The following is a 13970-nucleotide window of genomic DNA, read 5'->3' as shown; positions in this document are numbered from 1 at the left end:
CGATGCCCACCAGGATTTAGACACTTGATATATTTGAACCTAAAGTAAATGTTTTCAGTGAAAATCCACAGTGAAGCATTGGAAATCCATGTAGCCCTCTCTAAATACTATTTCCTAGCTCACAGTTGTAAAGATTTGCTTTGAAATTTCCTGTGAAATACTTCTGCCTCTTCAAAAGTTTAGTGTTCATTTGGCCCTAAACCCCGGAAAAGCTTTAGCACAGGCATGTAAGTAATTCCATTAACATATGTAAGTAACTCCACCGATAATATAGTAAGCAGATGCATATGTGTTTGGAGAAAAAGACCTTCTTCCAGAATGAAAATATTTTTGTAATTTTTTTCGTTTTCTTTTGCAAAACTCCAACCTGGGAAAAGAAATTAAAATGTTGTATGAATTTGAGATAAGAAGGTCACGCTCTAATTTAATTTCATTGTTACACAAAAATGCTTGATAGTCTTAAGAAATGGACAAATACCGTTAGGCCGGTTACAAAAATTTGAGATCCAATCCTGTAATCAAAGCATCTTTCATTAATTCAAGCAGAGGAAAACCCAGCCTCTGGAATAAATCCCTATGTATTTTCAGAATGTTTTCAATTTATGAAGTAATGTAATTAAATCTCAGAATACTTCCAGTAATTTTTTTGTGATACCTGTGATGGCCAGAAATATTACAGAATTGTTTAAAATACAGTGCTGCAACAGCAACACACCACATCGACAGTCAGAGACGTGGCAGCATGGAGATGGACACACACCTGTCCCATGTGCTGACCCTGCAGCGCTTCCAGCCCCAACATCCATCCAAGCACCATGGGGTGCAAGAGGACCAAACCCAAAACTTAGCAAGAAAGCGATGTCAAACTGACTGCATCATCGCTTAAAAATCATAATATACAAGAGGAAGGCTATCTAATAATTGCAATTATGATAAAAGTCACTCCACTTTTCAGCAAAGTAACGCGTAGCCATGCATTGAGAGACTCTGGACAACGTTTCCTTTGTAAAATGCCCGAGGGTGCGTTCCAGAGGGGCCCGGCCGAGATGTTCCACGGGTGCGACCTGGACACTTAGACGGGCGGCTCCGTGATGCTGCATTTCCTGGGGCCGGGGGACCGCGGGAGGCGGCAGGGAACTGCAGGAGGAGGGAGGCACTGAGGGAGACCCTCGGAGAAGTCCCATTGTTTAGATTTCTGTCACAAGCCGCGAGAATACTTAATTTCTTTCATCTCTGGAGTTTTCATTATCATTCAAATTTCATTTTCCATTAATTGATCGGGGATTAGCGAAGCCATTATGCAAAAAAATTAAAGACAAGCCAGATGCGATGAATAATGCATGAGGGACAATTACACTTTATTCCCGGTGTACTTCCTAACTTCTCTCCGACTCCCCGCCTGCTGCAGATGCAGATGACAGCCTTCCTTCCCTCCCTGCCTCCCTCCGGAGCGCGCCGGGCGCGGGGGGCCGGGGGCGGCGCGGGCCCGCTGCGCTGCCGCCGCCCGCCGCTAGGTGTCAGGCGCGGCCCGCGCTGCGCGGGGTCCCGCGGAGGCGCCGCGCCGCTCCCGCCGCTCTCACGATCCTTATCGGAGCCTCCGCCGGCGCGCCGGGCTCGGCCGGGAGCGGCGGTCCGTGCCCGCTGCCTCCCGCACCGCCCCCCGCGCCCCCTCCCGCCGCCGGGGTGCCGGCCGGGAGCGGGAGCGGGAGCGGGAACGGGAGCGGTCGCTCCCCCCGCGCCGTCACCCGCGCGTCCCGCACCCCTCGCACCGGGCATCTCGTTTATCCCACCGGACAGTTGTTGCTCCATTAAAGCGCAGTCCCGCCCTTCGCGGAGGACCTTTCATCTGGGGAAGTTTTATGACACTTTGTAAATGTGCAAAGTTTTTAATTAGACTCGCCAGACAGCCCCAGGCAGCACTAGCGCCACGAAGTCTTCATGCCGCTCTCTGCTTTACAGCACAACAAGCCGCTCTACTCCTTTGAAGACAATGCCGACTATGTCTACGATGTCATGTGGTCGCCAGTGCATCCCGCGCTCTTCGCCTGCGTGGACGGGATGGGGCGCCTGGATCTGTGGAACCTGAATAACGACACCGAGGTGAGGCGGCGCGGCGGCGGTGGGAAGGCGCGGGCGGGCGGGCAGCGGGGCGCCGGGCGAGACCTTAACCCTGCCCGGGCCGGCCCTGCCCTGCGAGGGCACCCCTCGCCATCCTCCCCGCCGGGGCTCCGCGGGGCACCGCGCTCCCTCGGGGCGGGGGCAAGCCGGCGTCGGCCGCCGGGGGAGGGGAGGGCGAGGGAGGGGAGGGGAGGGGAGGGCGAGGGAGGGGCGGGGAGGGGGAGGGAGGGCAGGTCCCGCTGCCGGGGGCGCCCGCCCGCCCCCCTCCTTCCTTGCCGCCTCCCTCGCTCCCTCCCCTGCGGCGGGGCTGCTGCGCTCGGTACCTGTCAGGGGCGGGAGGGCCGACTGCGGCACCCCCGGCAGAAAGCCAGCGCAATTAAATGCCTCCTCCGGGAGGAGGCTCCTTCCCCCGCTGTTATTTTAAGGTGCGCTTTTAAAGCGCGCTCGTTCTTCGGGTTTTGTGTTTTTGGGTTTTTTTTAATCCCCGCACCCCGTTTGTGGCGCACGGCGCTCCAGGCGGCAGGTCAGCGATGCCGGCCCTCTCCCGGGGCTCACACACACCTTGGCGGCCCGGCCACTCCGCCGCTGACTGCCAGCGGGCGCCGGGCTCGTGTTGGACTGCGAGGCTCCCTGTCCCTCTGTACTTGTTCTCTGCGCCGGATTCTCTGGGGATCGTGACGTGGGAGCTCCGTGCCAGTGCCCCCAGCGTGTCAAATACCAAGCGCGTGCCCCTCCATCTTCCCTCGCATCCTGCCTTTGAGTTGCTGGGTACCCCTCTTCAGTCTTTTAAAGCACGGGACACCTCTCTCACATGTTATTTGGGGCTTTACACTCTCACCCTATTTTTGGCTTTAAACTTTGTTGTGGAACTTAAAGGCAAATGCAAATAACAACTAAGTTTTCTTTTCACCGCTATTTGGAAAGGAAAGGTCTCACTTTTGAATTTCACTGGCAAGAAAGGATTAATCAGAACACTTTTAGCAAAGATTGAGACTGATAAACGGTGTCTTTTTTATAAAGACATTTATCTTTCTAAATGTGCCAGACCCCGGTTTTTTCCTCCTATTATTTCAAATTTTTAAAACATCAGAGGCTTAACTTGATACTGGTTTTTTCTGGATTTGAGTTTCACCCAAAAATGAATTTCAGAAAACCTGTCATCACCTGAGGTCAATCTTAGATGGCCAGTAATCAGTTCACAGCACAAAAATGGAAGTATTTTTACACACACAAAGTCTTCCATGTTTTTACTTAACGTAATGTAAAAACTTAATGCAATGTGAAATTAAGAAGAAACAGACTGTAAGAAAATAAAACGTCACATATTAGCTGGCGAGTTTCTTTTTATGTCCAAAAAAGAGAAGATGGAAGAACAAGCAGTATTTTCCTCCATACACCCTTTTTTTTTTCTTTTTTTTTTTTTTTTTATTTAAGATTAGTTGGATCATAAATATACCTTTCACGTAAACCTGCTATGCGTTTCAGTCAGAGTAAAATACGGGCACAGTTTATGGCTTCCAGTGAGTGGTGCTTGCCATAAATAAGCATGGACAGGTAAGAGGAACCAGCACCGGGCACTGCACTGTCAAGGGGAGCAGCGAGGCCTTTTGAAGTGCTCTGAGCAGGAAGCAGTGCAGCCTTTTTAATTAGAGCACATACAGCTGGAGGATATACAGGAGGAGTCTCCGAAGAATTTATTTTGGGAAGGGAGGGACATATCCTTCAGGTGTTCTCATTAATGCAAGCTTAAACACAGAGCATAAAACCCAGAATTTTGAGAAGAAGAAGGAGGAAAAAAAAAAAAAAAAAACCACAAAACAACAAAAAAAAAAACACAAACAACCACAACCCAAAAAAAACCCCCACCCAAAAAAAAAACCTCCCCCAAAAAAACAACCAACAACCCTTTCCCCCCAAGTACCAGTGCTGAAATTGAAATCAACTGATGTTTTGCCATTTTACTCAAGGAAACCATAATTTCTTTCCAAAAAATTAGGCTGGACTGCTTGATCCCTTTCCCATCAATAATAAAGCTGTACGTAGCAAACCGCTGCATGTTTTCAGTGTGTTTACATATAAATATATAGGAACATCAGAAAAAAGAATTAATTTCAAGCTTCATCCTGCTTTTATTCTGCATGCAAGGCCACCCCCTGATTTTACAAATTATTTCCTTTCTGAGAGGTCAAAATCAGCTCTCATGTAAGGATCAGACTGGAATTATTTCCATGGTATCCAGGCTTTGTGTTTTTATGAGAATCAAATTCAGGTCCCTGGACACAGAAGTATAATTTGGTTTTCTTACTGATGAAACTGATGGTTTCCACTGATGAAACAAATGAAAAAAAATCCGTATAAATGATAAAATGGAAGATTCTTAATAGATGTGAAGTTTTGTTATGCAGGAGAAGTAACAAAAGTATCTCTGAAAGAGAGAACTGCGAACAGTTCTTCTAAGCGTCGTAACTGAAAGTGATCGTTGTTTGCTTTTACCCTCTATCTGGTAGGTCGTAATTAGCTAATAATTTTCCAGATTTCTGTAATTGATTATACTGTTTAAGTCTGCACAGCTATTTGCTAAGAAAAACTCCTTGTCAGTACTTCTGCCTGTGCAATAAGAGATCTTGAAACACCTATTTTTTAGATCATTATTACTTTTAGATGTCAGATATGTGATGTCAAAGTATTTGTGAAGACAGTAGAAAATGACAGGTCTATTGCTGTGTTCAGCTGCTAGCTATTGATAAAAATCTCTGTGTAAGAACTGGATGTGATTGTTGTTAATGAGCCCTGGCTTTGTTTAATTTGGGGAATAAGCTGCATTAATATTTAGGTATTATTTTGAAAATCAATTAAGAAAACACCTGGGTTTAGTTACAATATGCTGCCTTCAAATATTTGAATTTTAGCAGAGTTTCCACTAGTGTTGCTCTTGGTATTTATTGAAAATATTTTTCCTGAGAGCTAGATGCTTTCTGACCAAATAACTTAGATCATTGCACTATACCAAGGATTTAATCAGTGTAATGATTATTTTCAAAATCTCATTGAAAAGTTGCAAGGCTATTGGTATACTTCATGCTTTTTTCTGCATATAAGAAATTATTTTTGTAATAGCAAGGAAAATCATCACATTTTATTTTATATCTGATAAATGCATATAAAATAAGTTGAAACAAAAAAAAACCCCAACACTTGCATGCTCCATCATTCTTTTGCAAACTGAATATTATTTTTATGGATCAGTTTAATGAGGTTTGCAAACAGCTTCAGCATAGCAAATGCTGATTTCTTATCTATGTATCTGTAACATTTATTTTTTGATCAAGATTGGAGAATATCTCTTGGGGCTTGATGAGTCTTATTTATATATGAACTGATACAAAACTGACTTACAAAGTCACTTATTTCTTCTGTGTTTTATTCTGTTCAGATGTTTCTCGGTTTTTTTGCATTCTGTACCTTAGCTTTTAAAGTGTGAGGACGGTGTCTATATCTAGAAACAGGCAACAGATGTATTTGCAAGCAGGTTTTGACACTACATGGGCAATAAAAGTAATAATAAAAAGCTATATTCTTATCATGCAGGTTTTTCTGACTGCATCTTTCTTAATCTGTTATCTGTTAAAATTTCATTTCAAAATTGTTTAAAATCTGACAACCACCAACTTCAGAGAATTTATAAAGTACTTCAAGTATTATTTTAAAAACATAATGCTACCATTATAAATAATCTCTTACCTTGAAATCTAAAATAGGCATGTGTAATTTAAACTATCACTACTGAGAGCAGACAAATCTATTTTAAGATGCTATGGTTTGACTATATTTCTCTCCGTATTGCTGGAGAAAAGGTTTTTTCTTTGGATTTTTAAAGACTGTTTCAGTATTGCTTTTTATTTTGTTAGATAGCTTTGTGGATTAGTTTGAAAAATGCTTGGGCTGTGTCTTGTGTCTGCGGCACTCGTGCTGCTTATTTTTATGTGGAACACTGAAGAATGCTGTATTAACAACAACAAAAAGTAAATCCCAAAAAACAAAAACCTAAACCAAACCCCAGCTCTAGAGTTATGTTTTACAGCCTCCTGAAAGATTTTGTGAAAATTCAGTGCCCTAAATATACACTGTATATTTGCACATGAAACACGTATCTGTGATCTGCAGTTTTCTGAGAAACATACCTGGTTAGTGGCATTTAGCTCTTTGAAAAAACCCATTCCCAAATGTTATGAAATTAATTTTGGCTGGATTTTTTTTTCCCCAGAAATCTGTGATCACAGCACTTAAACTTGCTTGTTTTCTGCTGTGATTTTTCTCATGGATCAATGACTCCATGTCAGCTTAAGGCCATTGGCTCTGCTTAGGTAACAGACTCAGGACAAGGAATTAATGCGTGCCAGCTTTTTTGGGTAATACTGCTTTGGACAGGACCTAGGCCTTGCACAATGGGGAGATGAATCCGGTAGTTATTTGCATTTGAATGGCTTCTGGAGCAGGGGGAGCATGGTATCTGCTTTCTGATTGGTATCCAGCATTATTTCTACATCGTTCATCATTCTGCAAACAAAATCCTCCTGCGTTTGTCACGGGGGGCTCCGGACGCTGCTGTGAAGCCCTCTGCCGAGGTGAGGCTTTGGCTGTGGCACAATCCTGGTGCTTGATGCGGTGCCAGTTGGTTTGGCAGCCTGGTGCCAGGGTTGGTGGGGGGGAGCAGGGAGCCTCCATGGGGAGAGTCAAGGGAGGCAGCCCTGCTTCCCGGTCCTTGTCCAGCTGCTGGCGTGGCAGTGTGCGGCTGTGGCTGTAACGAGAGTCTCAGCGAGTCTGCAGGGGTTCGGCTTCCTGCTGTCACTCCTCTGGTGTGACTCCGTGAAGGCATTAGGGCTGAGGAGGAGACTGGCATCGGAGCTATACAATGTTCATTTTAAAATTACTTTTCTCCAGGATCTTTAGACCTGTCTCACAACAAACGTGTAAAGCTACAGTCAGAGAACCGAGATGAAGTCGGCAAAATACTGGTTTTGTTAATCTTGCCAGTTTGTCAGTGTTCAGACTGGGGTTTAATATGACCTTCAGGCCGCTTTCTTCCTGCTCCTGCTGCACTGTACTGCCAGTGAGGACGGAAGGAGTACCTGTCACTCCTCTCAGGGTGGCCTGGACTCCGGTTCTTGTCTAGTTACCTCTTTTTGACCTGGACTGCTCTCCATTTTATGCCCATTTATAGATCCTGGAACGCTCCCTTGTCATCTCACAACGTGACCGAAACCATTTCCCACCAGATGGAACTGGTGGAGGAGTTGTTTTTGCAGCTATCCCGTCCTATTAGCCTTGACCTAAAAGGCACTGAAACTAAAGAGCCTTGTTTGGAAGACTCTTATGCCAAGCTACGAGCTCCTTGCTCAGGCAGGTTCTCTCCTATTAAAGGGAGCTGGGTGGAGCATTAGTAGGCTTGCAGGTTACTGTCATTTGTCATATGAGGTGACCTAAATCAACTGAGTGATCCACCTATCTGGGACAAACACCCACACAGTTCCTTCCTCCTGCAGCATCTTTTGATGCCCTCATTCCAGCGCAGGTGACAAATACTTCTCCTAAGATCAAGTTCATTGCTTTATTCATCCCACGCATTAACCAGAATCTTTATGTATTCTTGTGGATCACCTGTTAAGTTGGTTGACCTGGGGCAGGGAGGGGGTTTAGGAATTCAGACAGCATCCAGGTGTATTTAAAGCAGAAGTAATGTCCTGGGGATGTAAAAGAGAATTGTGGGAATATATTGTAGGAGTTCCAAAATGTCAGCTCAGCTGTTCTCACTTCTGCCATGTCCTCGCTCTAAAGTGATTAGCTCAGGACTTTTCTGATGGAATACCTAAGTTTCAGCCTCTGCATCTAGCCACAGAGGTGAGTATGGATTCAAAGGATGTGTCAGCATAAATACAGAGACGTGTCTGCTGACCGTCAGGTTATCTGGGCCTGAGTCAGAAACCAGGGCAGGACTGAAGCCAAATCCTGCTCTCAGTTGGTTCTTGGTCATGTTAGTGACTTTTGAGAAAAAAGAAGATTTGGGTTTGCATGTTTCCAGGGCCAAGGGGGAAAAATGGTTTCACTTACTGCCCTTTACTGTTCGTTCCAAGAAATCTCTTACTCTTCTCTCTTTTTAGCACATATGATGAAAGAAGCAATGAGCCCCTTTGCTTTTTTTTTCTCACCCCAATGAGAGTTGTTTGCTTCTTCCAGCAATGCCAAGGGACTTGGACTCATCTGGGACATTCAAAACTGACCCCTGGGTTTGTAGGCAGTGTGATTTTATTGTCCTTCCTGTTCCTATTGTTTCAACAGGTTCCCACAGCCAGTGTCACCATAGAAGGAGCGTCTGCCCTCAACCGTGTCCGCTGGGCCCAGGCTGGGAAGGAGGTAGCAGTTGGTGATTCAGAAGGCCGCATATGGGTCTATGATGTTGGAGAGGTATCTTCTTTCGGGATTCTTTTGTGGTTTGCTTGTTTTGTTGGCGTTTTGTGTTTTGTTTTTAAGCTCACCTCCTGGAGACTGCCTCATCGGAGTTTAAGAAAGAAGTCGGTCTTATTCTTTCAGTGGAGTCCTCGTTGAATTTGGGTTGCCAACAGTGTGTTAGTCATAAAGTTACCTTGCAAAAGAAGTAACTTGTTAAAGTCTCATGAGAGAAGTCTCTTTTGAAAGCTTCCGGTGTTTAAGCTTTTTTTTTAATATATAATGATCCTGTGGGTACAGTTGGAGAAAGTAAAAAATCACAAGGAAAAAATTGAGGTGCAAAAAGAGGTGGTGCTGTTCTAAAGCTGGTCCTAAAGGGCTCACCTTTTATACTCCAGTATCTCTTATTTTATGACTGGCTTATTCCTGTAAGTTTTGCCAGCACGACATGCACAGAATGCATCTGTTCTTTTGATACTGCTTCATATGTCTGAATATGTGCAAAAGTACTAACAGGAGGAAATGTGAAGTGTCATTTTGAAGGATGGTAGGTGCATGCGTGGTAGACTATATCATAGTCTGTGTCCAAGAAAGCTCGCAATTCATCCTGCTACGTCTTATAACCAGCATCTAAACTGCAGTGTGTTTGGCAGTGATGAATCTAACTCTTTGTTGATGAATACAGTATAAAATGTTCCATCAGCATTACAATCCCTTGGAACAGTTAAGGGTGAATCTCTGAGCAATCAGCTTTTATGTAGAGAATTTGTTTTCCATCATTATCTGTGATAGGATACTGCGATACCCATCTCTACACAGTAGGGAAACATTATAGAATGCATACAGAATTATCTGTAACTCTCATAAAGTGATTTTATGGCCCATAGCAAAATTGCTTGTGCATGACTCATATTTTTGGATTTCATTCACTAGTGCAGGAGTTGCCCTTCCTCACAATTGTTTGCTGAAATTTCTTGCCATGCTGTTAGCATAATCTCTAAATTGTTTAAGGTTACCGTGCTCAGATTTCCACTGTGACACTGGCAGGTCAGCTGTTTTTATTTATTTTTCATTTTTGCATGACTGTTCTGCCTTTCAAGTGATATGACAGGCTGTGGAAATGTCTTTGATGACAGCACAGTCTGATCTTGTCTGAGAGTCTAGACAGGCTGTAGAAATGTCTCTTTTTGCATATCATACACCAAATCATTCATAGGACTGTTTACTCCTGCAAGCTCACCCAGAGAAAAATAGTGTTCTATGCAGAAGTAGCAATATTGAAGTTTTTGACCTTTCCTCTGTATAAGAAGACGTCATCTTGCAAAATGAGTCATAGTGATACACTCAAATAAAAAAGAAAGACAGGCTTCTATTACTTGAAAAAGAAAACAGAGTCGTTCGACGGTATTGATTTGTGTGAGTCCAGTTCAGTGCCACGCAACGGGCTCTGCTTCAGGGATGTTGCGTGCCCTGCCCGTGCAGAGCCGCAGTGTCTCCAGCTCAGCTCCATATGCACTTAAGTAAACCGATGGATGTCTATCCACATGGCTACTGACAGACCATTGCCAATCCTCCTCTTCTGTAATGAATGAAGGAGCTCATTAATTTGTCTCCTGGTTCAGTCGGGCAGTATCAGTCTCTGCAGTAATTCCTGCATGAAATTTAGGAGAGGTCGTCTGGGCTGCAGCGCTGCTGGGGCTGCTGTGTTGTTAGTGCCTTTTTCTGGTTTAAAAGAGAAGGATGCTCATAGATTCTCTAGCCCAGCTGTTCTCACTATAAAGCCTCAAGTGAGATGCAGAACTACTTTGCCGATCAAGAGCCTGGAACCAAGGGCACATACAGTGAGTAGCAGCCTTTTGGGTCATTAAGCTTGTGTGCCACTCTGTAAAGAGCTCTTTGATGAGAGGTTCCATCCTTAGCTGTCCTCAGGCATGATGCACGGGGGAGTCACAGTGCACATGCACTTTTGGAAGTGTCTGGTACAGAAATATGGCAGCCTTTCTGGATTTTGCTTTACTTCACTGTCCAGATACTGGCCAGTTTTCGGCTCAGCTGGGGTCCTCCTTTGACTGTCCTTTTTGTAGGGGCTTGTTTCTCAGATCTGATGGGGCTGCTCTGACAGTTTAAAATGAAAAGTTCTTCTCCTGCCAGCCATCCTTAGCCACATCCCTCACTGCCCAGTTTTTGTGCAGGTAGCAGTGCTTGTCACCACTCACATTCTACAGAGAGAGACGGATGAGTAGAGAAGTAGTTATTTATTTATTTGTTTGTTTTGTTTTCTTTGGGCTGTTTTTCCTCCATGAACTGACTCATGTGGGAGTAGATGAGTGAGCATGTGGCTGGGGTCAGGAGGCTGGGAGTTGGGCTGTACAGCAGCCAGCAGCAGCTAACTTTCATATTTGACCCAGTCCTGTTGCAAATCCTGACACTAAGTTGTGAAAGTTGACCTTTCAGCAACAGCGCTCTCCTCGTCTCCTACAACATCAGCTTCTGAAAAAGCCTCATCACTGGAAGACCTCATCTCTGCCTGGCTGATAACTCAGTAGCATCCACTCATTTGAAGATGCATCTCCCTGATTTGGGGAGATGGGTGTGATTACTTGCATTAGAAAGTCAGTAGGCCACTTTACAGAGACCCTAAATACACTCACCAAAACCATTAATGCTCCACTTACACTGCACCCTTTTCGAAAACTTTGTTTTCTCATGACTGTTCCAAATGTCACATTAGCTCAGCTGTAAACTCATTAAGCACTGGTTCCATCAGAAGAAAAAAATACTGTATTTGTATTTTAATACAGCATCGCATCTTTGAATTTCACCTTTCTAGATAAACAGTTTTTCTTACCTGTTTCTTAGACAGCATTGACTTGGTGAATTTTGATCAGAGAAGAAAATATCAGGCTATCAACCATTAAGGAAAAAAATAAAAGTGGTAGGAGTTTTCACTTTGATAGATTCATCACAGTTTTAAGGAACTATCCTAGGGAGCAGTAAAGTTTACTGCTGCTCTTAACCCATATGGTATAAAAAGAAAATGTGACCCAAATGAAAATCTTCAGGCATAAGACCTAACCTCTCATCCTTTGTGAAGGTAAGCAGTGTGGGATCGGCGGGGCTGGTTTCACTTGTGTACGAATTTAGGATTTGGCCCATGTTGATATGTTATCCAGTCATGGTCTTTATGACAACAAGAAATGTCAGACACATGAAGAACATGGCAGGGTCCATGACCAGGGAGTTAAAAATAATGGTGACACTTTCAGTTAGGCTATATAGTGTTATCTCCTTTGACTGTGTACTTTTAGTTGTTTGATTTTGGCATCACAACTGAAAATAACTGAACACATTTATTTTCACAGTGAGGGGTCTATTTTCTCCTCTGTGCGTGTGCTTTATGCCCATTAGCATTAATGGGAGTTACACAGTTCCAGTGGAAAGAAGACTTAAACAGTCCATATAGATATGCTTTTATGGATCAGTAAGCACTGTTTTAAAGAATGTGAATTATAAAATTAAATAAAAACCCAAACATGCAAAAATCCTATTGTTTCAGTGTGATGGGATCTTCTTAAATCTGTATAACTTAGCCAGTACATATAACCAATTATTGTAAATACACTTTAGTCTGTGTAAGATCTAAATATTCAAATTTTTGCTGGCATAGTAATTGTGATATTATCATTGTGATAGTTTGTATAATATATTTTAGCTTCTGTGGCCTTATGGCTTATTTACTGGGCAGCAATTTTTCTCTATGGTAGAAGCTGATTTTAACAGAACATGGACCAATGCCTATAGATTTATTCCCATGTTCAGGTGATTGATAGTTAGACATAACTGCATGTCTGTTTTGCAGATATATTTTCTAGAACACTTGCTCCCATTGTGCATGCTTCAGTGATGTTACACAGTGCCTGCTGTCATAAATATTCTCTAACAACTATGTTTGTTCCCTACCTAGCTTATTGCAAATGCTCTTGCACCTTTGGTTGTAAAAGAAGCAGCTTCTCATCCACATTCTATTATTTCTTTCTTTTTCCCCATTTATCTCTTCCAGGTCATATTCTGCTTGCACTGTGAGTACACAGATAGAAACTGTGAGCCTTATGACTTTTTATTTGATTCTAATAAAATATAAAATAAGTTTGCAGCGTAGGATCACAGAATTTGAAACCGTAATCACAAGGAGCATAATGCAGTCCATTATTCTGTTAAAGTGGTTACAGGACAAACTATTGCATCTGTTTGGCAGTCTTTCAGACAGTTAGTTCTAGTCATGCTTTTAAAAGGCAACTAGTATGACAGGTGGACCGGAGAGAAGGAAGAAAATGTCTCAAGACCATCCAGGAAGGCTGGCTCTGCCAACAAAGCAGCTACCTGGGGTTCTTTGGATGGTTACTACCTCTGTCCTTGTTTCCTTGCAGTGAAATCAGAATCGTATGGATGTTTCTGTGACTTTGTTAGGTTTCAGAGTTAATACTGCCTTAAGCCCTTTTTAGGGCTGCTGTGTTAGGTTGGTTGTGTACTTCCCCATTTGCTCCATGATAGGTGTTAATCCCATATCTCATTTTCAAGTACATGACCAGTGAGGGAGGATCTGGTAGCTGCCTTGAAGTATGTGGATGAAGTGGTACAGTAAGGATACTGTGCCGGTGCCTATAAAATAATTTCCTTGGATTTCAGCAGCCTTTAACAGCTGCTCTGAGATTCATAGGGTTCTAGACAGAAACAAAAGTATATTTGTGACCAGCTCTCACATTTCAGCATGACTATGGAGTCACTTGCTTTTCTGGCTGGAGCGGGGAGCCATTTGTACTTTTGTATCCCTGTCTTGTGATCCCCGTGTTTCACTGTGGATTTCATACAGAAAACACATATCTAGCATCTCTTTCATGCAGGAAAAAACTGCTGTAGGCCAGAGAGAGAAATATGAAGCTAGGTTTTGTGTCCTGTAGTTATCTAGGCAGATTTTCCAGTAGGTTTGCTTTTGCCATCATAAAGCTTCCGTAGAGCATATATTGAGTTGGGAGATGTTTTTGCCACAAAAGCAGAGTTAAGGCTCACCATAAAAAAAAATTATTTTAAAATCTGTGTTGAGTTACAAGTATTCTTGGAACACAGATAAATGGCTCACGCACATATCATGAAGGTAAATTTGAGCAATAATAAGGAATTGTACTTACAAGAAAGTTTTATTCAAAAACATACAAAGATTAAGTGAGACACAGTAGTTACAGCTACTAGTAGTTACAACAATCCAGGCATAAAGGATAATTAAATTTCACCACTGATATTTCTGCTAGGGAGGTTGGAACCCTGGCCTCAGAGAATTTTAAAAACATGTTTTAACAAAGCAGAATCTCCTAAGAGTTATTGGAAAATGTAAAGAACTAAGGTTTTGATTT

The 13970-nt window shown here is 43.2% G+C and overlaps 1 protein-coding gene across 9 annotated transcripts in view; it reads left to right on the top strand.

Moving 5' to 3' along the window:
- The window catches only part of DYNC1I1 (dynein cytoplasmic 1 intermediate chain 1), a 188242-nt gene that overhangs the window by 161115 nt on the left and 13157 nt on the right, over nucleotides 1-13970 (top strand). For all 9 annotated transcript variants that reach the window (XM_040072622.1, XM_040072601.1, XM_040072612.1 and 6 more), the window contains 2 exons: nucleotides 1960-2100; nucleotides 8455-8580. In XM_040072622.1, the coding sequence (XP_039928556.1) occupies nucleotides 1960-2100; nucleotides 8455-8580 (267 nt within the window). The remainder of the gene's footprint in view (nucleotides 1-1959; nucleotides 2101-8454; nucleotides 8581-13970) is intronic.

This window comes from Hirundo rustica, chromosome 1 (assembly GCF_015227805.2).
Source record: "Hirundo rustica isolate bHirRus1 chromosome 1, bHirRus1.pri.v3, whole genome shotgun sequence".
Classification (NCBI taxonomy): domain Eukaryota; kingdom Metazoa; phylum Chordata; class Aves; order Passeriformes; family Hirundinidae; genus Hirundo; species Hirundo rustica.
Note: the sequence above shows the minus strand (reverse complement) of the source record. Positions and strands in the feature narration are given on the sequence as shown.